This window comes from Macaca thibetana, chromosome 16 (assembly GCF_024542745.1).
Source record: "Macaca thibetana thibetana isolate TM-01 chromosome 16, ASM2454274v1, whole genome shotgun sequence".
Taxonomy (NCBI): Eukaryota; Metazoa; Chordata; class Mammalia; order Primates; family Cercopithecidae; genus Macaca; species Macaca thibetana.
This window is the reverse complement of record NC_065593.1, coordinates 73616325-73641389: the sequence shown is the minus strand read 5'-3', so window position 1 is coordinate 73641389 and position 25065 is coordinate 73616325. Positions and strand designations below refer to the sequence as shown.

Here is a 25065-nt window from a genome sequence, read left to right as displayed (position 1 = left end):
AAAGAAAAGCTAAAGTGCAACACTGCAATACTTGAGGTCTCTTTCTTAACCTCCCACATTATTACCGCTATTATTACCAGTCCCAAGATATTTTTTAATTGTATAATTGGAAGGCTGTAGTGTTTTCTACCTTGAACAATTTATTACAATAAAGGGCTGACTAGTGAAATTCTATTTATTTCTAAGCCCCTTTATTAAAATGCTCATTCCAGGAGAAATGAGACTCAAAAATGGGATATTATAATCTATTTGCTAAAGGAACAGACCAGTAGAAATAATCTGTTACCATAAAATGTTTCCTAAATATGTGTTGAAATAAAGGTGCCTCATTATCCAATGATTTCTTAAATGTATACTTTAGTTAGTTTAGATTAATAAAGTCAAGAGTTATCAGGTTTAAAATATAATAACTTTTAAGAAATAAATTTTAAAATATACAACCAGAATGCTCTGAAAATAAAATTTCAATATCCATCCACTCTCCATCTCTCCTTCTTCCCGTGACCACCTCTCTCTCCTCTCCCTGTCCTCTCTCCTCTCTCTCTCCTCTCCCTGTCCTCTCTCCTCTCTCCTCTCCCTGTCCTCTCTCCTCTCTCTCTCCTCTCCCTGTCCTCTCTCCTCTCTCTCTCCTCTCCCTGTCCTCTCTCCTCTCTCTCTCCTCTCCCTGTCCTCTCTCCTCTCTCTCTCCTCTCCCTGTCTCTCTCTCTCTCTCTGTCCTCTCTCCTCTCTCTCTCCTCTCCTCTCCTCTCTCCTCTCCCTGTCTCTCTCTCTCCCTGTCCTCTCTCCTCTCTCTCCTCTCCTCCTCTCTCCTCTCTCTCTCTCCCTGTCCTCTCTCCTCTCTCCTCTCTCTCTCTCCTCTCCCTGTCCTCTCTCCTCTCTCTCTCCTCTCCCTCTCTCTCCTCTCTCTCTCTCTCTCCCTGTCCTCTCTCCTCTCTCTCTCCTCTCCCTCCTCTCTCCTCTCTCTCCTCTCCCTCCTCTCTCCTCTCTCTCTCCTCTCTCCCTGTCCTCTCCTCTCTCTCTCCTCTCCTCCTCTCTCCTCTCCCTCTCTCCTCTCTCTCCTCTCCCTGTCCTCTCTCCCTCTCTCTCTCTCTCTCTCTCTCCTCTCCCTGTCCTCTCTCCTCTCTCTCTCCTCTCCCTGTCCTCTCTCCTCTCTCTCTCTCCTGTCCTCTCTCTCCTCTCCCTGTCCTCTCCTCTCTCTCTCCTCTCCCTCCTCTCTCTCTCTCTCTCCTCTCCCTGTCCTCTCTCCTCTCTCTCTCCTCTCCCTGTCCTCTCTCCTCTCTCTCTCTCCCTCCTCTCTCCTGTCTCTCTCTCCTGTCCTCTCTCTCTCTCTCCCTGTCCTCTCTCTCTCTCTCTCTCTCTCTCTCTCTCTCTCCTCCTCTCTCTCTCTCTCTCCTCTCCCTGTCCTCTCTCTCCTCTCTCTCTCCTCTCCCTGTCCTCTCTCCTCTCTCTCTCCTCTCCCTGTCCTCTCTCCTCTCTCTCTCCTCTCCCTGTCCTCTCTCTCTCTCTCTCTCTCTCTCTCTCCTCTCCCTGTCCTCTCTCTCTCTCTCCCCTCTCCCTGTCCTCTCTCTCTCTCTCTCTCCTCTCCCTGGCCATGCTGTCCTGTCACTGGGGCTCTTATGCTCTCCCATGCTGGCCATGCTAATGTCACTGGGGCATTATGTGATTATCTTCTGGCTTTTGCATTTCAAAGTACATTGAATAATTCTAACTATAATGCTAAGTAATGATTAAATCATCTTTCTCTCCAGTATTTATGCCGTCTTTTCCCCGTTTCAACAAATTAAACTGCCCATTCTGAATTTTTTTCATGACTTCCACAGGATGATTTTTCTAATACTACAAGATTATGTTTGTCTTTTCGTAACAAGTCTTACTCTAGTACCATAAAAGTATGAAAAGTATATTCCCAATTACTTCATCAGTAATAGAAATGAAAAGAACAGGGCCCAGAACCAGTCCCTTCAGCACACTACTCACCATATTCCACCAGGCTCATACTACTTTTTAAAATGAATTTTACAACATACCTGAGGCCAAACTTTACCAGTTTGTCAAAAGACTACTTCTCCTGAGAATTCTTCAGAAAACAACTCAAAGAATGCTATGTATAATATAGATTTTAAGTATATACATACATATGATTATCATATATCTGAGGCCCACCAGATAAACAAAACCAATCTAGTTGGTACTGTCTGTGAAGGCTGACATAAGATTAGGAAGTCCTGGGGCTGGCTGTACCAGATACAACAGGAAGTCGAAGGTTGCAGTGAGCCGAGATCGCGCCACTGTACTCCAGCCTGGCGACAGAGCGAGACTCTGTCTCAAAAAAAAAAGAAAAAGAAAAAAGAAGATTCTGATACGATTTATTCAAACACTGAACACCTGCCAAGACATAACTGTTGTTAGAAGCTGGCATGTTTTCTCACATGCAGATAAGTATTATATGAAATGAAAAAGTGGCCTCGGCATTAAGATCTATATTTGTCAAACAAATACTTCTGTATATACTGATGCCAAGTTTCTGACTGAAGAAGCAAACTATGTGATGTCACTTATTCATTTTATTTTTGATTTTTAAAGCATTTTCTGAACACTAATGTTTTGCACACAATTCTACACACAAAGTACCTAAATTTTGAACCTATAACGTCAAGGGAAAGCCTAAAGGCATATATAAAGTATCTTAAAAACAACAACATTTGCCAAATTAATTTTTTAAACAGAATAAAAGAGCTGAGAGGATGCAAAATAGTGGAGTTCTTAAAATGGAGTAAAAAATTATTCAAGAAAAAGAATGCTGACATAGAACTATGTTTTGCCACTGTAACAGACAGTGCAGAAGCAGAATTCAGTGGTATATGACAACAGAATCCAGGAAGAAATAAGTTACTGTACAGAAAATGATGAACAGATTACCTGGTATGAACAGGATATCTTCCCACATTGGGAACTCAAAGGTAGCACTTGGAAAACTAGGTTGGACTTCGTGAATTGATGTAACTTATAAGCATTAATAATAATAGGCATGATATTAGGAACTCAGGTTCTTAATCATGGGAAAATGAGAAAAAAATGCATTTGTTGGCTATGGAGTAAGAGGAGACAGGGAGAGTAACCGGCAGGTTACTGGAAGAGTCAGGAATGAGGCAACAATGGCCAGGACTCAATTGGTATCTGTGGAAACAGAAGGGAAGAGAGCAGATCCAAGAAAATTTTCAGAGAAGTAAAATGGATGATTCTGTAACATACTAAACAAAGGAGATGAAAAGTGGGGAAAAACATAAATCTTCCAGATTCAAAATTTAATGTGCCAACAGAATGATGATGATGCCAACTGACAAGGGGAAATTTAGGAAAGGGTATTATTTTGGTATTAATTATCATAGATATGATTTTCTATAAGTCTTAGAAAATGTAAAATATTCCATGGTGTTTTCATTGTACAACATCTATTGATATAAGAAATCAGTACTGGAGATATAAATGTTGGAGTTTTACACACAAACTTAATTTGAAACCTTGTAGGAGTTAAAAATTAAAAAGTGTTAGTATTAGGCAACTACTTAGTATCCACAGTTCTCCTATGGCAAACTCGTATGGCAAAAAGAGCAACTAATTTTATCTTATTTCACAAAATTCTTATGAAAATATGTCCTATTTTCATAAGAATAATAATTTATCCACGAAAATAGGACTATTTTCATAAGAAGTTTGTGTGCCACTGCACTCCAGCCTGGCCAACAGAGCAAGACTGCGTAAGTCTTAAAGATAGAGTTTATGATTTATGACAAAAGGTGGTTAAGTCTTAAAGATATATACATTTATGATTTATGAAGTTATAAATCATAAATCTTAAAAATAAATTCTGATAACATTTTTACAAACTGTAAACTCACAAGCCACTAGAAGATGTGAACATTGCCAGCCTCTCTAAAGGCTTATTAGTTACCCTCCACCCGGAGTTAACCACTCTTTTGACCTCCATCAGTACAAATAAATTTTGTCTTTTCTCAAACTTTGTATAAATGGAATCACAGAGTATGTAACTCTTTTGGGTCAGGTTTCTTCATGCATATTATATGCCTATGGGATTCATCCATGTTGTGGAATGTAAGAGTAGTTTAATTTTTTTCAATACTATATATAGCCATGCTAAAATAATTTATCCATTCTATTGATGAGTTGTCTTCAGTTTTTGACTATTAAAAATAATGTGGCTATGAAAACTCTCATACATGTTTTATGATGCATACATGCACAGATTTCTCTTGGTTATACATGTTGCAGTGAAATTGCTGTCGTAAGATATGCCTATGTCAAGCCTCAGTAGTTACTACCAAAGAGCTTTCCAGTTTTACAAAAATTTGAACTCCTTACAGCAGCATATGAGACTTCCAACTACTCTGTATCTTTGTCAAAACTCCGTACTGTGATCTTGTTTGTTTTTGTTAATAAACCCTTTTTATAGGTATGTAGAGATACTGAATTGATTTACATTTCCCTGACTATTAATGATTTGAGCACCTTTTTAAGTGTTTATTAATCACCTGAATATCTTCTTTTGTGTGCTGCCTATTCAAATACATTGCTCTTTTTTATTGAACTGTTCTCCTTGTTGATTTTTTTCTATATTTAAAATGCAAGACCTTTATTGAATAAAGCAATTGCAGATATCTTCTTCCATTCGGAATTGCCTTTTCCCTTTCTTTTTTTCTTTTTCTATTTTTTTTTTTTTTTTTTTTTTTTTTTTTTTTTTTTTTTTTTGAGACATAGTCTTGCTGTGCTCTGTTGCCCAGGCTAGAGTACAGTGGTGCAATCTCAGCTCACTGCAGCCTCCACCTACTGGTTCAAGAGATTCTCGTGCCTCAGCCTCCCGAGTAGCTGGGAGCATGCGCCAACCACACTTGGCGAATTGTTGTCTTTTTAATAGATGCAGGGTTTTGCCATGTTGGCCAGGCTGGTCTCAAACTCCTGGTCTCCAACTCCTGGTCTCAAGTGATCTGCCTCCCTTGGCCTTCCAAAGTGCTGGGATTACAGGCATAGGCAACCATGTCAGCCTCTTTTCCCTTTCTTAATGATACCTTTGGTGACCAAAAGGTATTACTTTTAATATATTCTAATTTATTAGTATCTTTCTTTAAGGTAAACATTTAATTTCCCTTTTAAGAAATTTTTGACTAGTCCAGGCCAAGAAGATATTCTAAGATTTCCTCTATAAGTTTTACCATTTTATCTGCACATTTAATTCTAGGACGTTCCTAAAATGGGTTTATTAAATGATGTGAAGGTTCAAGATGCATTTTTTTCTACATGAATATTCAATTGACCAATTTATTGAAAGAACCACTTTTTACAGTAAATGGATTGCTAAAAAAAAAAAAAGTAAATAATTGTCATTTTCATTAAAACTATAATCCTATATTACTAGTCCCCAAAATTTAAAAGAACAAGGATAAAATGATTTTAGAATTATTATATAATGAATATACATTGAAAAACAAAAAATATAGCCATCACCAAAATAAGTATTGTAGGAAATTACAACTTTTGTCAAACAAGGAAAAACAGTATGTTTGACCTAAGTAGCAAACACAGCAGTGTTTAAATGTTAATTTATGGAGAAAAAAAACTTTAAGCAAAACAGCATATAGCAGGTCCTCAAATAACATCATTTCATTATAATAATGAGAAAAAAATTTTGTTTCATTATATGTCACTTCACTTATAATCAGTTTCCAAAAACCTATCAATAACATTAAATAAGGACTTACTGTATACACAGGCTAGTATATACTGTATACACAGGTCAGTATTTCCTTGGTCTGTCAGGTGAGAGGGTGCAAAAGAAATGATACCCCAACAACAACATGCATACCTAGCACATAGATATTGGTTTCCAATACCATTTCTCCATATAATCCGTACTCATGGGGCCATGTCCAAGAAGCACAGAACCCAAATGAAAGAGCTCCCAATGGCCAAAGCTGGAACAATTTGAGCAACAAAATGAAGAAATATTGGCTTATAACCCAAAGCATAAGATAGATATCCACATTTTCATACTAGTATAAATAAAGAATAGAATAAATTGATAAACAAGGGAGTAAAACTCCCTACTTCTTAAATGGGGTACCAAACGGTAACTTCCTTTCAATGAGTACAGTATGAAAAGGTGGGAAGTAACTTTACACTGGAGAAACCTAATAAACACTACGTCAGCCAGATGATCAAAATTAATATGCATAGGTATGATGTCATGTAAATAATATGTATTCATGGCTGGGCATTGTGGTTCACACCTGTAATCTCAGCACTTTGGGAGGCGGAGGAAGGCAGATCACCTGAGGTCAGGAGTTCAAGACCAGCCTGGCCAACATGGCAAAACTCTGTCTCTACTAAAAACTACAAAAATTAGCTGGGCATGGTGGCATACACCTGTAATCCTAGCTACTTGGGAGGCTGAAGCAGGAGAATCACCTGAACCCAGGAGGCAGAGGTTGTAGTGAGCTGAGATAGTGTAACTATACTTTAGCCTGGGTGACAGAGTGAGACTGTCTCAACAAAATAAAATAAAATAATAATAATAATATGTGTTCGTGATATGATGTGATAAGAACAGCACTTTACTTCTGAGATCTTCCTGCCTAAATCCATAACCCCAGTCTAATCATGAGGAAACCATCAGACAGTTTCTACTAGATGAGCATTTTACAATATGCCTGACCAATCAATATCCCTCAAAACTGTCATGGTGATAAAAAACAAGGACAGTCTGAGAAATTATCACAAGCAAGATTAAAGTAAGGAGCCATAACAACTAAATTTCATGTGGTATCCTAGATGAGATCCTGGAAAAGAAACAGAACATTAGGTAAAAATGAAGAAAATCTGAATGAACAAAAGACTTTAGCTAATAGTGTATCAATATTGATTCATTTATTGTGAAAAGAGTACCAAGATAAGGTAAGATGTTATCATCAGGAGAAACTGAGTGCAGGTTATATGGGAATTCTCTGTACTATCTTCTTAAATTTTCTGTAAATCTAAAACTATTCAAAAAAAGTGTCTATTTTTAAATGGCCATTTTATTCAACATGATGAATTTGTGTTATTTGGAGATTTTCTGCATTATAATCATTGAGAGCTTGGGAGAAGAAATGGTGATAGAAACTATAAAATCAAATTCTAGCTATCTCAGTGCGTCCATGAGTAGTTCCATGAATTATCATATGTCACTACTAACAATAGTTAAATATTTCAGATGTCTAAGGCTTTTGGCACTCTTTAAAGTAAAGGATCTTAACCTACCTTAACCTACCATAGAGGATCATGGATGGAATTCAGACTGTCGCTGAATTTGAATTTTTCTTTAAAGTTCATTTTCATTTTCACCACCCTAACTGAAAGTTAACATTTCCCTTCAATTGTGAATGTAGTCATCAGACAAAGGTAGCATTAGCAATACCTGGAACAAATAGAAATCATGGATATTTTTATAGTTCATTACACTACTGAGCAATCACTATATATTGTTTACCCTCATCAGAAATTACTATCAGGCCTACTGCTAGATTTTTATATTTACTGCATTAATTTAGAAGCATATGTATTACTTTACTGTAGTTTTGATTTATGAATATTTTAACAACTGTAACTCAATACAATTTTTCTTTGTAAACTTTTATTTTTAAAATACTATTCTGAGAAGGACTACATAGAATTTACCAGATTCCCAGCAGGGTCCATGGTACAAAAAATGTTAAGAACTCCAGTAAGAAAGCCTAGAATCTCAATAAAGCCACCCACAGACCTTTGGTTTATCTAAACCCTAATGTCAATAGAGCCCTATCATTTTACAGCCTTCATCTTCCCAAGCATCTAGCAAGGAAGCTATACTTTTTATAATTACGTTTTAATATTTGTTTTAAAAATCTATTGTTTGCATATTTTCACTAAGAGTTTCTCATACGAAAATCCCTGCCAATACCAAAATGCGTAAGTCTCATAATCTATACAAGTGTCTGCTTACAATAAATGGCAATAAGACAACACAAGACTCAACAAAAAAGAAAAAAGCCTGAAAGAACAGCAAAACAGAGAAACTGATTCTCATTGACAGTCCCGTCTTTCATCTTAAGCCAGGCCTTGAACTCTACCTTGTTTAATTATTAAATCAGGAGCTGCTCAGCAAAACCTGTCTACTTTTGACGTTTCTTAAATTCAATCCTGCTGACAGACTCCGTCCATTTTTCTCTATATTTACTAGTATTACCTATGACAAGGTCTGAATGCTAATTTTTAAAATTCAACTTTCATTAAAAATAGAACGAAGGTTCTGACAGGTACCTCTTGGCTCCAAAGCATGACTTTTCTTTTTATCCCAAACTTATAAAAATTAAAAATTCCACTGTGAATGATATGTCTCTCAATATTATTTAATAAATAAAATATACTTATGCGATAAACATCAAAGCAATATATTTTACAAATTTCCATTGCAGGCCAGGCATGGTGGCTCATGCCTGTAATCCCAGCACTTTGGGAGGCCAAGGTGGGTGGATCACGAGGTCAGGAGATCAAGACCATCTTGGCTAACATGGTGAAATTCCTTCTCTACTAAAAATACAAAAAATTAGCTGGGTGTGGTGGCGGGCGCCTGTAGTCCCAGCTACTCGGGACGCTGAGGCAGGAGAATGGTGTGAACCCGGGAGGCGGAGCTTGCAGTGAGCCGAGATTGCGGCACTGCACTCCATCCAGTCTGGGCGACAGAGCAAGACTCCGTCTCCAAAGAAAAAAAAAATATTTCTGTTGTAATATTATTTAATATCTTTGTTAAATATAGTCACTTTGTGAAGATTTAGAATGTTGAAATAATGAAAACGTATTTTAGATTTAAATTTGTTTTTTGTTCATGGCTTTAAATATCAAAGAGCTATCTTATACCCACGTACACGGCAGCATTATTCACAACAGCCAAAAGGTAGAAGCAACTCAAGTGTCCATCTGCCAATGAATGGACACACATGTGGTACATGCACAGAGCGGAATATTATTTAGCTTTTAAAAAGAAATTTTGACACAAGCCACAACATGAATGGACCATAATGACGTTATGTGAAGTGAAATACGCCAGTCACTGAAGGACAAATACTGCATAATTTCACTTATATGAGTTTCCTAGAATGGTCAAATTCGTAAGAGACTGAAATAAAAAGGTGGTTGCGAGGAACTGAATGAAGAGGGCAAATGGAGAGTTTATTGTTTACTGGGTACAAAGTATTAGACAGGAAAGAAGACAAAATTTGGAGCTGGATGGTAGCGACAGTTGCACCACAATGTAAACATACTTAATGCCAACGAACTATATACTTGCAATTATTAAATTGGTAAATTTCATGTTATATCTATTCAATAAAAAAAGAATGAGGAAAAAGAATCTGACAATCGATTTATTTGTATCCTAAATATATAAAATGTTCCTATAAATCAAGGAAAAGAATAACTGAATTTAAAATCAGACAAAGGGGATGAATTGGCAATTTTAAAAGGTCAAGAAACGTAAGAGCAAAAAGGGAAATGGAAATTAAAATAATACATTTTTCAAGTTAGAAACAAAAAACAATTTTTTTTGAAACAGGGTTACACTCTGTCACCCAGGCTGGAGTGCAGTGACGTGATCATGGCTCACTGCAGTCTTGGTTTCCTGGGCTCAAGCAATCCTCCCACCTCGGCCCCACAAGTAGCTGGGACTGCAAGTGTGCACTACCATGCCCAGCTAATTTTTGTATTTTTTATAGAGATGGGGTCTTGCTGTGATGCCCAGGCTGGTCTCAAACTCCTGGGCTCAAGTGATCCACCTGCCTCAGCCTCCCAAAGTATTGGGGTTACAGGAGTGAGCCATCATGCCTGACCAAAATATTTTAAAATTTGGTAAGTCCAAGTGTTGGCAAGGATGTGAAGACAATTCCTACTCTTGTTGAGCAGTGTCATAAACTAGTATAACCACTTTGAAAAGCTTACTATGGATCCAGAAATTGAACTCTTAAATACATAATACCTAAAGCAGTGATTTTCAAATCATAGGTCTCAACCCATATGAAATCAAGTTGTAAATCACAACCCAGCAATTTTTAAATGAAATTAAACAAAATGAAAAGAACAGAATATGTTAGAGTAAATGGCCAACAGTAAAAATGAAAGTTTTGTTTGAGTTATAGATATGCGGACAGATGTGTGCTCATATGTGTACTTGTGTATGTCCTGGGCATAATTTATAAAATGTATTCCTTACTGGGAGTCATGGTCAAAAATGAAATGAAAGCCAATGGCTTAGAGCAGCAGTTCTCAAAGTACGGTCAACAAGCTCCTGAGCTTCCCAACTATTTCTATAATTAGATGAAGACATAACTTGCCTATTTCACTATCATTTCCTCACAAGTGTACAATGGAGTTTTCCAGAGGCTACATGACACGTGATATCACAACAGAATAAATGCAAAGACAGATATGAGAAGCCAGCTGCCTTCTAAGCCAGAGGTTAAAAAGTTGTTTTTGGCTTTTTTTGGTTTTTTTTTTAGACAGAGTCTCACTCTGTCACCCAGGCTGGAGTGCAGTGGTGTGATCTCAGCTCACTGCAAGCTCCGCCTCCCAGGTTCACGTCATCCTCCTGCCTCAGCCTCCCGAGTAGCTGGGACTACAGGCGCCCGCCACCACACCCAGCTAACTTTTTGTATTTTTAGTAGAGACGGGTTTTCACCATGTTAGCCAGGATGGTCTCGATCTCCTGACCTTGTGATCCGCCCACCTCGGCCTCCCAAAGTGCTGGGATTATAGGTGTGAGCCATCTCACCTGGCCAAAAAGTTTTTCAAAATATAGTCCCCAAAGAAAGCATACACCACACTAGTGTGTTTAGCTACTAAAAATGGGTCCCAAATTTGACTCTGAGCAACCTAAACAAAATAGAAAACATGACCATTCACAAGGATCTTGCATGCACATATTAAGCTCTTCTTTTTAAATCCAATGATTTAATTTTCAATATTTTCATTTATAAGTGATAACATAATTAAAACAAAAATTATATCACATTTTTTACCTATTGTTGTGAGCCGATTTGTGTCCTCCAAAAAGATAGGTTGAAGGACAATCCCCCGTACCTATGAGTGTGGCCTTATTTGGTTGGAAATAGGGGCTTTGCAAATGTAAACAAGTTAAAATTAGATCATACTGGATTAGGGTGGGCCCTAAATCCAACAACTTCTGTCATTATGAGAAGGCCATGCGAAGACACCGAGACACAGAAATACACAACGAAAATGCAAATGTTGACAGAGCAGGACTGCCATGCTGCAGCTGTAAGCCAGAAAATGCCGAGGACCACCTGCAGCCACCAGAAGCTCCAAAGAGACAAGAAGAATTTTCTTCTCCCAGAACCTTCGAAAAAAGCAGGTTCCTATTGGCGCCTTGCTTTCATACTTCAGGCCTTCAAAACTGTGAGGCAATAAATTTCTGTTGCTCTAAGCCACTCGGTTTGTGGTCATTTGCCACAGCAGCCCTAGGAAATCAACATATCTATCAAATTGGCCAACTTTCATTTTTTGGGGGTTTTTGTTTTTTGTTTTTTGTTTTTTTTTTGAGATGGAGTCTCACTCTGTTGCCCAGGCTGGAGTGCAGTGGCATGATCTCAGCTCACTGCAACCTCTGCCTCTCGGGTTCAAATGATTCTCCTGCCTCAGCCTCCTGAGTAGCTGGGATTACAGGCACACGCCACCATGCCTGGCTAATTTTTGTATTTTGAGTAGAGACAGGGTTTCACCGTGTTGGCCAGGCCGCTCTGGAACTCCTGACCTCAAGTGATCCGCCCACCTTGGCTTCCCAAAGTGCTGGGATTACAGGCGTCAGCCACTGCACCCAGCCTGTTTTTAATTAAAAGACCCACCCTTGGTTTGAAAATGTAGAAGAATGCATACTCACATATATTTTCAATGAGAGAGTAATTTTATTATGTAGATATTAATCTTTTTCTTTTTCATCATCTTTTCTAAAGTTTCAATAATGAGCTTGTACATCTTTTGCAATAACAAAAACTTTCATTTTAAAACCACTATTGTCACCATTATTTTACATTTTTCTGTAAGTTCTAGTCAGTGTATGATAAATTATAAAATATTTGCTACATACATGTAAAGGGTTGAAATTTCTAACATACATTTATTCTTGAGTCTTTTATACAGCAGAAATATAAAACTTTCTACAACAAAAGTTTGAGACTCAGGAATAAATATTACAAAAGATGTCCTAAAGACCCCAGAGTTCTGTTTTCTTTATTAACTTGGTAAATTGATTCTAAACGTACAATCATCCCTTGCCATCTGTGGGAAACTAATTGCAGAACCACAATACCAAAATCCAGAGATGCTCAAGTCCCTTATGTCAAATGACATAGTACTTGCATATACCCTACACACCTCCTGCTGTATATTTTAAATCATATGCAGATTACCTACAATATGTCTAATACAATGTAAATGCTATATAAATAGCTGTTATGCAGTATTTTTATTTGTATTATTTCTATTGTATCATTTTTATTTTTTTTTAATTTTTTGAATATTTTTATGTGTGGTTGGTTGAACCACAAATGAGGAACCCACAGAGCCAAACAGCTGACTGTATTTGTAAAAGGAAAGGGCCCAGAGTGGCCAAGACCCTTCTAATGAACAAAGAAGGAAGACTTCCTTATCAGGCATCAAGAGTAATTATGAAGCTATAATAGTGATAACAGTACAATCATTGCAGAGCCAGAGAAATTATCCAATGTTCACATACATGGAAGTTCAATATATAAGAGGAGGTATGACAGATCAATGAAGGAAGGAGGAATTACTCTAAAGTAAAGCTGAAAAAATAAAGTTATCCACATAGAAAAAAACAAAATTAAATCTCCATCTTGTGTTAGTCACAAAAACTAACTCCAGAAGGATTAAGGCCTCAATGTTAAAGGCAAAATTTTAAAGTTTTTCATAGAATATACAGGTAACCTTGCACTTGCAATAGAGACAGAATTGTTTAACAAGACATAAAAACCACTATTTTTTTTTTTTTTTTTTGAGACAGAGTCTCACTCTGTTACCCAGGCTGGAGTGCAGTGGCACGATCTCGGCTCACTGTAACCCCTGTCTCCTGGATGCAGGTGATTCTCCTGCCTCAGCCTCCCGAGTAGCTGGGATTACAGGCATGCATCACCATGCCCGGCTAATTCTGTATTTCTAGTAGAGATGGGGTTTCTCCATGTTGGCCAGGCTGATCTCGAACTCCTGACCTAGGCCTCCCAAAATATTGGGATTACCGGTGTGAGCCACCGCGCCCAGCCAAAAAAGCACTAATTATTAAAGACTTACAAATTTGACAAGTTAAAATAAGAACTTCTTTCATCAAAAGACCATCTCTCCCTCCAAATTCTATCAGCTGATGTATTACAATCTAGGAGACTGTCTCTCTCCAAAGCTGTATTTCTCTCCCTTATGATTACAAGGCTTGCTGATTGCACACGGGAATTTGCAAAGGAGAGTTCAACAGTGGTCATGTGCTATTGTGGAGATCTCTCCCTGAGGTTCACCCCATTCTTGCTACTTGAACAGACTCTAATTGACCAACACAAGGACCTGGTCTTCCAGGTTTTCCCCAATATGCATAAGAATAACTTACAAACCCAAGGGACATGGGCTCACAGTCCAAAATACCTAGATATCGGCAAAAAAACACTATGAAAGAAAGTCAGTAGTACTTGCACATATATAATAACATTATCATCTACATTACCATTCGTAATACACAGCACACCATGATTCTAAAGATAAATTATGAGAAGAGATGAACTAATAATTTTAAATAAGCTAAATCAATAAAGAGTCAAATGAGGCCAGGCGCAGTGGATCACACCTGTAATCCCAACACTTTGGGAGGCCAAGGTGGGCAGATTACCTGAGGTCAGGAGTTTGAGACCAGCCTGGCCAATATGGCAAAACTCCATCTCTACTTAAAAAAACAAAAATCAGCCACGCGTGGTGGCACGCAGCTGTAATCCCAACTACTCTGGAGGCTGAGGCAGGAGAACTGCTTGAACCTGGGAGGTGGCAGTTGCAGTGAGCCGAGACCGTGCCACTGCACTACAGCTGGGCGACAGAGTGAAACTCCATCTCAATAAATAAATAAATAAAGAGTGAAATGAAAATACTAGGTATAAAAAATAATCGCTGAAATAAAAAGCAATAGATCCTTAAGCAGGAGTAACTCTACCAAAGAATTAACTGATGAGAGTAAGATCAGAATTAGAAACTATCATAGTAACAAAGAATAGGAAGAAAACACAAAGAGATAGAAGACATAGCATAAGACCTAAGAGGTAGAAGGGAGAGATCTTTTCAAAGAAATAATGATTGTAAATACACTGCTCAGAACTAAATTAAAAAACTCAAATTTAAAGGGCTCAAAATAATGCCAAAACGTCCATTAACTAGAGACATTATAGTGATATTTACATATATAAAAATCAAAGAGATGATGTTCAAAACTGCTCATCTCCTTCATACTTGAAAATCAAGTGGGGTCACATTTTTTTCTAATGTTTATTTTTTATTAATAGATGTGGCGCCAATTTCTTCTGGCAATGGATATTAAGGTAAAGAAATCTAAAGGTACTTAGTATTTTTTCTCACATTAGTGACTTAATTTTCTATTGTTTTTTCTTTAGGGTAGGGGAATGGGGAGAGGATGGTGGTGCTTTACAATATGGACACTCAAGGGATTCTAGAGCCTCAAGGACTCCCAGGGATCTGTCCACCACACTTGGCCAGTTGCCGTTGTAAAAACCTCAACTGTGCCTGAAGTCTTCCAATCCAGACAGTGTTGTATTCTCTCCAGAAAATAACCTAATGTCTTCTGCGGCGTTGTAGAAGAGACAATCTCATGCTTCACAAAATGGGGGAGAAGATATAAAGATTTTGTCATATTTTTGTTATTTTATTATTTTTAAAAAGTTGTATTATGGGATATTTCAAATATCTACAAAATTACAAGGAAGAGTATAATAAATATCCTTGTACCCAGCACTCCAATTAAACATCTACCTGCTTCTTAAATACGACTTCTAACAATTTATGTGTTGAAGGGCCACTTATCACTCCTCTTCCAGAGATGCCTGGAGCCCCTGGAGGTCCCATGATGTAATTAGCCTTGCTTCTCAGGTTTCTTCACTGCTGATTTAGGGTTATGCTTTCTTGAGCCTGCTAGATGAATTTCAACAAATCCATTGCCTTTCCAACTCCAAAAACTGCATTGCTCTCTCACTGTCTTTGTCCATCAGGGCTTATGCCTTTTTCTTTACCCTATTCCTATCATTTCCATGGAAGGGAATGGAGAACCAAAAAATTTTCACCTCTTCATCAAACAAATGTGTTAATTTTTTCTTTTTTTGGATCCACTGCCCAAGCTGGCATCCAGTAGCACAATCACACCTCACTGCAACCTTGACCTAATGGGCTCAAGTAATCCTCCTGCCTCAGTCTCCCAAGTAACTGCGACTACAAGCACACCCCACCGGGCCTAGCTAATTTTTTTTTTTTTCCAGAGACATGGTCTCGCCATGTTACTCTGGATGGTCTTGAATTCCTGGGCTCAATCGATCTGAACACCTCAGCCTCCCAAAGTGCTTGGACCTTCTTAAACTGAGTCCTTCTTTTTTCATTTGTATGTCTCTCTTGATTGTCATTCTTGTATGTTTCATTTTTGAACATAATACTAACAATGATCTGTGGGCTTATTATTGTGTAACTTAATTTATGTATATTAATATAATATTTCCAACAACTTACATTATATTGTACTACTGTTATTCTGTTCCACAAATAAGAACATTAACATCTGAAGAGCTTACACGACACCCAAGCTATTAAGGACTTGGGATTTGAACCCACAACTGTCTGACCCTGAAGTCCAGGTTCCACACAACCGTGCATACCACTTCTCATTTCTTTTCCAATGTGAGGTAGGCCTTAGTGCCTGTCTAAGGGTACAAGGTAACACACTCTAAGATGTATGTGTGATATGCCTGGGTAATGACTCTTGTTCAAATTCCACAGCTTTAAATTCAAGAAAGTACTTGGACCAAGCCAGGTTGGCCTGGGGAGGTTATGAATGGTAAATGAGACAGAGCTCATACCTGGGATATATAACACTGGACCATTCTATAAGGTCATATTACATACAGATGCTCCTTGACTTAAAATGAGATTATGTCCCAATAAACCCATCATTAAGTTCCAAATATCACTAATTTTAAAATGCATTTAATACACCTAAACTACCAAACATCATAGCTTAGCCTGGCCTATCTTAAATATGCACAGAACATTTGCATTAGCGTACAGATGGGCAGAATCACCTAACAGAAAGCCTATTTTACAATGAAGTATAGGGTATTTCATGTAATTTACTGAACACTGTATTGAAAGTGAAGAACAGAATGAATGTACCGATAGATGGTCCCCAACTTACGATGGCATGACTGACACGACTTTGACTTCATGACAGTGCGAAAGCAATATGCATCACTTTAAGTACCCATGCAACCATTTGGGGACATAAGCCCATAGTAAATTGAGGAGCATCTGGTATTCTACTAAATGCATCTTACCTTTCCACCAACATAAAGTCAAAAAATTGTAAGTCAAACCATCGTTAAGTAGGGGACGATTTGTATCAGTAACAAGACCGATGCGATGCACTGGCCGTGGACATGAGGAGCTCTGATCCACGTGCAGAGTAACCTTCCAGCAGAACTGTTCCAGGCTTATGGATCTTAGGATGTAAGGCAGGTTCCTAAAGAGCTGAAGACAGTCACTTCCTCAGACCTAGACTCCACGGCCATATATAATCAATGAACAGTCTCTTTGGGGGATCCTCTATCTCACCCTGACCAGTGTCATGGGTCTCTCTGCTGTGTAGCCTGACTGTGGTGACCTCCTTCTGAATTATTTCAGTAAGGAACATTTTGGGCTTACCCATGTGACGTCTATGTCTGGTTCCTGAGTCAATATGATCTATTAAGAACACTGGTCAGAGTGGTCACACTACTCCAATCTCCCTCTTTGATTTCCTTCACATGAGCATTATTTTCAGAAAAACAATCAAGTCTTTATTTAAAAAAATGAAACAAACAAACAAAAAAAGACAGAAAAGAAATGGCCAGGCGTAGTTGCTCACGACTGTAATCCCAGCACTTTGGGAGGCCAATGGGGGCAGATCGCTTGAGCCCAGGAGTTCAAGACCAGCCTGGTCAACATGGCAAAACCCTGTCTCTACTAAAAGTATAAAAATTAATCAGATGCTGTGGCATGCACCTGTAGTACCAGCTACTTGGGAGGCTTAGGCACAAGAATCACTTGAGCCTGGGAGGCAGGGTTGCAGTGAGCCAAGATTAAGCCACTGTACTCTAGCCTGGGCAACAGAGCAAGACCCTGTCTCAAAGGAAAAAAAAAAGAAAAGAGATTATCTCTGAACTGAAAGTCAACGGAAAAAAAAAGAAGAAGAAGAGGAAAGATTTATAAAGGCTTCTGAGGGTTAAAAAAATAATAAATAAGGCTAGGTGCAGGGGCTCACGCCTGTAATCCCAGCACTTCCGGAGGCCAAGGAGGGTGGATCACAAGGTCAAGAGTTCGAGACCAGCCTGGCCAACATGGTGAAACCCCGTGTCTACTAAAAATATAAAAACTAGCTGGGCATGGTGGCAGGCACTTGTAATCCCAGCTACTCAGGAGGCTGAGGCAGGAGGATCATTTGAACCCAGGAGGCGGAGGTTGCAGTGAGCCGAGGTCACACCGTTGCACTCCAGCCTGGGTGACAGGGCGAGACTCCATCTCAAAAAACAAAACAAAACAAAAAATAATAATAATAACACATAAAAAGCAGCATCAAACACTCTAGAGTCAAATCCCTCACAGACTTCAAGGGTCTGTCCATGGACACACATAAATCTGTATGGAGTAGGAAGGTAAAGTTTTTCTTTTGATTCCGTAACACCTTTCTACACCGTGCACATCCGGGAAGCATGAGGACATGGAAATTGAGAAGATAGGTTATAAGATGTCAAGAACAGGTTTAAAGACTCACTGTGGACTGTGTTTGCGCCATATATTCACTCTCCATTTTATTCAGACGCACATTTGTATCCTCAAGCAATTCTTGAATGTTTTCAGTGTGTCGCTTTTGAAGATCAAACTTTTCCTGTTCCATTTCTGCTACAGCATTGTGAAGCTACATCAGGAAATCAAGAGTTAACTCTTTTACTACTATGGAATTGACTATTTTGTAATTCAGGGGAAAAATGGTTTCCTATATTCCTCTATTTATATATATGATGACCTGAACACCAAAAGATATTAAAAACCACCAATAAACATTCAAGGTAAAGATATCATATAAAAAGCAGGATAAGAAATACTTAATTTTTCCTTTACTTTCCTGAATTGAAAATTTTAATGGATTAACCAATATTAAAAGGAATTATCTGCCTCAGGTAGAAATGGTAAATAAACCAGGCAGATAACACAAGTAAACAACACTAGTATTAGTCTGAAACGAGAAAATAGAAACATTATAATATTGTTACTTATTAGGAATATTATCTCACTGACCCCATTATTCATCCTATTTGCATGGAATTTTGTACAACAGTAATGTTAAAAACTGCTTTCTCTCCTACCCACACCTCAAACAAGAAATTACTTCTAGTCATTCCCTAATCTATACAAAAACAGATAAAAAGATCACAGTTATCAACCAAACAGAGTATGGGTAGGGTGACTAAGCAGAATTGTATACTATATGTACAGAGGTCTACTTATTTTAAAAAATCATTATGTATACACCGTTTAAATGGATGAGGCTTTAAAATTTTTACACAAACTAAGGTAAGGAAAATAAAGGCAAATACAGGAGGTCCAGACAAGCTTCAATGGACAACTTCCAAAAGGGGTTGAAAATCTGTGCTCCCAGCCTTACGGGCCTTTCCTCACTTATCTTAATGGGGGTACAATTCTAACTTCCATTCCCTGCATCAACCCCACACCTACCCAACAGGTGAAGAGACCAGGAGTCCAAACAGTCCAAATGATATATTTGGCTTTTTGTTTTTGTTTTTGTTTTGAGATGGAGTCTCACTCTGTCACCCAGGCTGGAGTGCAGTGGTGCAAACTTGGCTCAGTGCAACCTCCACCTCCAGGTTCACTTGATTCTCCTGCCTCAGCCTCCCAAGTAGCTGGGATCAAAGGTAGCCACCACAACACCTGGCTAATTTTTTTATATTTTTAGTAGAGTCGGGGTTTCACCAGGTTGGTCAGCCTGGTCTTGAACTCCTAGCCTCAAGTGATCCACCCACCTCAGCCTCCCAAAATGCTAGGATTACAGGTGTGAGCCACCGTGCCTGGCCCCAAATGATATATTTGATTCACTACCTATAAATAGGGAAGAGAGAAAGGACACAATACAGGCAGTGCGGACTCTTACTTGAGTAGGAAGACACTGGAAGGACAGGGAAAACCTGTGAGAGATGGAAGCTAGGGCAGAATGCAGGCAATAATTATGACATTTGTACTGGTAAAGGTCTCAAGAACTCTTCTTCTAGTTTCTAGCTGAATAGGAAGAATGAGGATGCTCAGCAATAGCCATATAGAAGACTCCGGGATTTTGCAAGTTTAACATACACAGTTTTGGTTATTTGCAAGTGGTCCCCAAAATCCCTGATGTATCTAATTTTTAGTTTTGCTGAAATAAACATCATAAAGCAGTGTTAGGTCTGTTGTTCAAAAGTGAGTCACGTAGCTGGTACGTTGCACCCAAATCTCAGTGCTCCTTCACAGCTGTTGAGTGACATGATAGTAACTCAGATAATGGGCTCTAAAGGAGTCACTTAGAATTTTACAGTTGTACTTACAGGAGCAATTATACGATGTAGTGGTTTCTTCATGTTATGGTCTCCCAAAGTCCCTAGAACATATGCCTGCCGAATGTCAAAAATCTAATAGCCCATCAACACTTAGTGGTTTCTCACGTGTATTCCACAGTTGTTTTATAAAGGGACTGTCGCTGTTGGAGGGGTGTCTGTAAGTCAGTCTACAACACTCATCCAAGGAATTTGCAGTCGAGACTACAAGGGTAAAAATGGCACTGGCAAAAACAAGTATGCTATTACTTGGCTGATGCGCTTGAGGACTAGATAGGCATCTGGTCTAATAGTCTAACAATATTATTAATAAGTATTCATTCAACAAATTTTATTAGTACCTGCTATGTACCAGGCATAATGCATCAGTGAGCACTTTCCCAAACCTAACAATGAATTGGAGTCCAGGTCACTCAGTCTAGGAGGTTTTAAACAGCAAATATTCCTTTGAGGAATAAACTATTTTAGTAGAAAATATTATTAGGCTATAGGATACAAATCCTGCTAGAGTTTATGAAACCACAGGATATAACAATGAGTTGATCCATATGAATTCTCAAGAAGAATTTTTACCCAGAGTTTGATAATGGGCACAGGAGACACAAATGCCCTTCCCAGCATCCTACATATTCGTCTTTAACCATATAGTTGGCTCATGCCAGAGGAGACCCAGAGGCAACAGGAATCTGTCCCAAAAAAAGGGAAAAGTATTATAAAACCCCACAGGTCAATGGCGCAGCCACTGTGGAAAACACTTTGGCAGTTCCTCAAAAAATTTATCAAAAAGATAAACAGAGTTACCACATAACCCAGGAATCCTACTCCTAGGACTACACCTAACTGAATGTAAAAACACACACAATATTCACAGCAACATTATTCATGATATCCAAAAGGTGGAGTCCACTCAAATGTCTATCAACTGATGAATGGATAGGCAAAATGTGGTCTATCCATACAACGCAATATTATTTGACCATAAAACTGATTGAACTATTGAACTATTGATTCATGCTTTCTAGGGCGACGGAAATGGTCTGCAAATTATATTGTGGTGAAAGTTGCACAACTTTGTGAATACATCAAAAAAACAATGAATTGTATACTTTAAGAAGGTGAATTTTATGGCATGTAAATCATAACTCAATATTTTTTAAAGGCCCACAGATTAGAACAGCATAGTATAGTCAGGTAACTGGAAAACGTATTGACAGCTGGGGCAAAAGTCAAGACAGGAAGAAGGATTGTGAGAAAAGATAAGGCTTGAAAGATCACCAGAGTCTTTATCATGAAAAGCCTTGTAAGTCCTAAGAACCAAGGAAACAATGGGAACCACTAGGACAATGGGAACCACTAGAGTAATTTAAACATGGTTGTGAGGTCAACCAGATTCGTGTTTGTGAAAGACCAATTTGGCTGTATTGTGGGACATGGAATGACGAGGGACAGACTGGAGGCAGAGTCCAGTTACGGGTGATCTAGGCAAGAGACAGGGGTCTCCTGAACTAAGAAGGAAGCGTGGTAGATATATTCAAAAGACGGATAATTAACAGAACTTGGCAAGGCATTAGATGTGTGAGCTGAAGCAAAAAGAAGAGTCTTTAAGTAGCTGAGTTGATCCCTATCCCATGGAGAATACTCTACTGGGTAGGTATATCCCTCCATGGGAGAGGTATTCTCCATGGGACAGGGAAAAAGGGAATGCCCATTTTAGCAACAAAGGAAGAAGATGAAGTTTAGGGACAATGATGGAATTCAGACCAAGGAGAGATTTTAAATAGGTAGTTGAATAACTGGGACTTAAGGTGAGAGATATAGGATGCATATTTCTATTAGGGAATACACACACGCGTGCACACACACACACATATCACTTTGTCCATGTAGAATACATAATTGTTGAATGAATGACTACATAAATAACAAAGTGAATCTATGATGTGCTTATTAATGTTGGTGCCCGGCCTGCTTGCACTCAGTTTTCATCTCAGCCCAGATTTACATGAAGTTACACTTCACACACACACACACACACACACACACACACAAAGCCTTCAATGAGGGGGCAGGTGCAGTGACTCACACCTGTAATTCCAGCACTTTGGGAGGCCAAGGTGGAATGATCACTTGAGGTCAGGAGTTCGATACCAGCCTGGCCAACATGGAAAAACCCCATATCTACAAAAACTACAAAACTTAGCCAGGCAGTGGTGGCCACACCTGTTATTCCAGCTACTTGGGAGGCTGAGGCATGAGAATAACGTTGCAGGGAGCTGAGATTGCACCACTGCTCTCCAGCCTAGGCGACAGAGCAAGACTCTGTCTCAAAAAAAAAAAAAAAAAAAAAACCTTCAACCAGATTTACGTATTTACACATCCACTATTTATTGTATAACTAGAAAAAAAGCTTTACTAAACCAGCAGAAAGAAGATGTACCCTTATAAGTGGTAGAAGCCTTTTCTCTTCAAATACCTGACAATTTAAACTAGAATATATTAAACTAGGGAATTCAGACAAAGGAAAAAAGGGGACCTGCTAGGTACACAATGTCCTTGAAGCAAATTTTTAAAAATGCCAAATTTATAGAAAAGATAAAACCAAAATGTGAGAAAGAAAAACCACATGACTAGAAATAACAAAATAAAAACTAGAAAAGAACTAACTAAAAAGCAATCTATAGATTCAACACTATCCTATCAAATTACCAATGTCATTTTTTAAAGAATTAGAAAAAATGATTCTAAGATTCATATGAAACCAAAAAAGAGTCTGAATAGCTAAAGCAATCCTAAGCAAGAAGAACAAGCCAGGCATGGTGCCTGACGCCTGCAATCTCAGCACTACTGAAAGGCTGAGGCAGGAGGATCACTTGAGGTCAGGAGTTTAAGACAAGCCTGGGCAACACAGTGAGATCCCATCTCTACAAAAAAAAAAAGTTTTAAATTAGCCAGGTGTGGTAATGCACACCTGTAGTCCCAGCTACTCAGGAGACTGAGGCAGGAGGATCACTTGAGCCCAGGAGGTCAAGGCTGTGGTGAGCTGTTATGGTGCCATTGCACTCCAGACTGCGTGACACAGCAAGACCCTGTCTCAAAAACAAAATACAACAAAAGAACAAGGCCAGTGGGCATCACATTACCCAACTTAAAACTATGTTATAAGGCTACAATAACCAAAACCACATAGTACTAGTATAAAAACAGACACATAGACCAATGAAACAGAAGAGAGAATCCAGAAATAATGATGCACACCTACAGCCATCTGATCCTTGACAAAGTTGACCAAAAAAAAAATGGGGAAAGGACTCCTTATCCAATAAATAGGGCTAAGATAACTGGCTAGTCATATGCAGAAGAATGAAACTGGATACCCCACAAAATACAAAAATTAATTCAGGATAGATTAAAGGTTTAAGACCTAAAACTATAAAAATCCTAGAAGAAAACCTAAGAAGTACCATTCTAGACATCGACCTTGGTAAAGAATTTATGATTAAATCCCCGAAAGCAATTGCCACAAAAGTAAAAAATGGACAAGTGGGACGTAATTAAAATAAAGAACTTTTGCACAGCAAAAGAAACTATCAAGTAAACAGATACCTCACAGAATGGGAGAAAATATTTGCAAACTATGTATCTGACAAAGGTCTAATATCCAGAATCTATAAAGAACTCAACAATTCAACAAGAAAAAACAACCCCATTAAAAAGTGGGCAAAGGACATGAATAAACAATTCTCAAAAAAAGAAATACAAGTGGCCAACAAACATATGAAAAAATGTTCAACATCACACGTCATCAGAGAAATGCAATTCAAAACCACAATGAGATACCACCCCACACCAGTAAAAATGGGTGTTATTTAAAAGACTAAAGGCAACAGATGCTGGCAAGGTTGCAGAAAAAAGGGAATGCTTATATACTGTTAATGGCGGAACATAAAGTAGTTCAACCACTGTGGAATGCAGTTTGGAGAGTTCTCAGGGAACTTAGAACAACTACCATTTGACCCAACAATCCCATTACTGGGTATATACCCAAAGGAAAATAAGTCATTCCACAAAAACGGCACAAGCACTTGTATGCTCATTGCCATGCTATCCACAATAGCAAAGACATGGAATCAACCTAGATGTCCATCAATGGTGGATTAGATAAAGAAAATGTGGTATATATACACCATGGAATATTAGATGGCCATAAAAAATGAAATCATGTCCTTTGCAGTAATGTGGATGCAGCTGGTGGCCATAATACTAAGCAAATTAATGCAGAAACAGAAAACCAAGCATGTTCTCACTTACAAGTGGGAGCTAAACATTGGTATATATGGACATAAAAATAGGAACAATAGACACTGAAGACTCCTAGAGGAAAGAGGGGGACAATGGCTGAAAAACTACTGTTGGGTACTATGCTCACTACTTGGATGATGGGATCATTCATATCCCAAACCTCAGTGTCACACAATATAACCATGTAACACACCTGCACTTGTACCCTCTGAATCTAAAATAAAAGCTGAAATTATTTTTTAAAATGAAATAAAGTATCCATAATACTCAAAGCAATATACAGACTCAAATGTAATCCCTATCAAAATATCAATGACATTTTCACAGAAATAGAAAAAGCAATCCTAAAATTTGCATGTAACTACAGAAGATTCTGAATAGCCAAAGCAATCTTAAGTGTGAAGAACAAAGGTGGAGGCATCACAGTAACTGACATGAAAATATACTTCGAAGTTGTAGTAACTAAAAGTGTGCCATTGGCATAAAAACAGACACACAGACCAATAAAACAGCATGAAGCACCCAGAAAAAAATCCACACATTTACAGCCAGCTGATTTTTGACAAAAACGCCAAGAACATACAATGTGGAAAGTATAGTCTCTTTAATAAACGGTGCTGGGGAAACTGGATATCCATATGCAGAACAATGAAATTAGACCTGTATTTCTCACCACACACAAAAATCGACTCATAATGAATTAAAGACTTAAACGGAAGAACCAAAACTATGGAACTACTAGAAGAAAACATAGAGGAAAAAC

At 38.3% G+C, this 25065-nt stretch overlaps 1 protein-coding gene across 15 annotated transcripts in view; it reads right to left on the bottom strand.

The window, feature by feature from the left end:
* CEP112 (centrosomal protein 112) overlaps nt 1–25065 on the bottom strand; it is a 537631-nt gene that overhangs the window by 403309 nt on the left and 109257 nt on the right. For all 15 annotated transcript variants that reach the window (XM_050762401.1, XM_050762392.1, XM_050762393.1 and 12 more), the window contains one exon: nt 18173–18316. In XM_050762401.1, coding sequence (XP_050618358.1) covers nt 18173–18316 — 144 coding nt within the window. The remainder of the gene's footprint in view (nt 1–18172; nt 18317–25065) is intronic.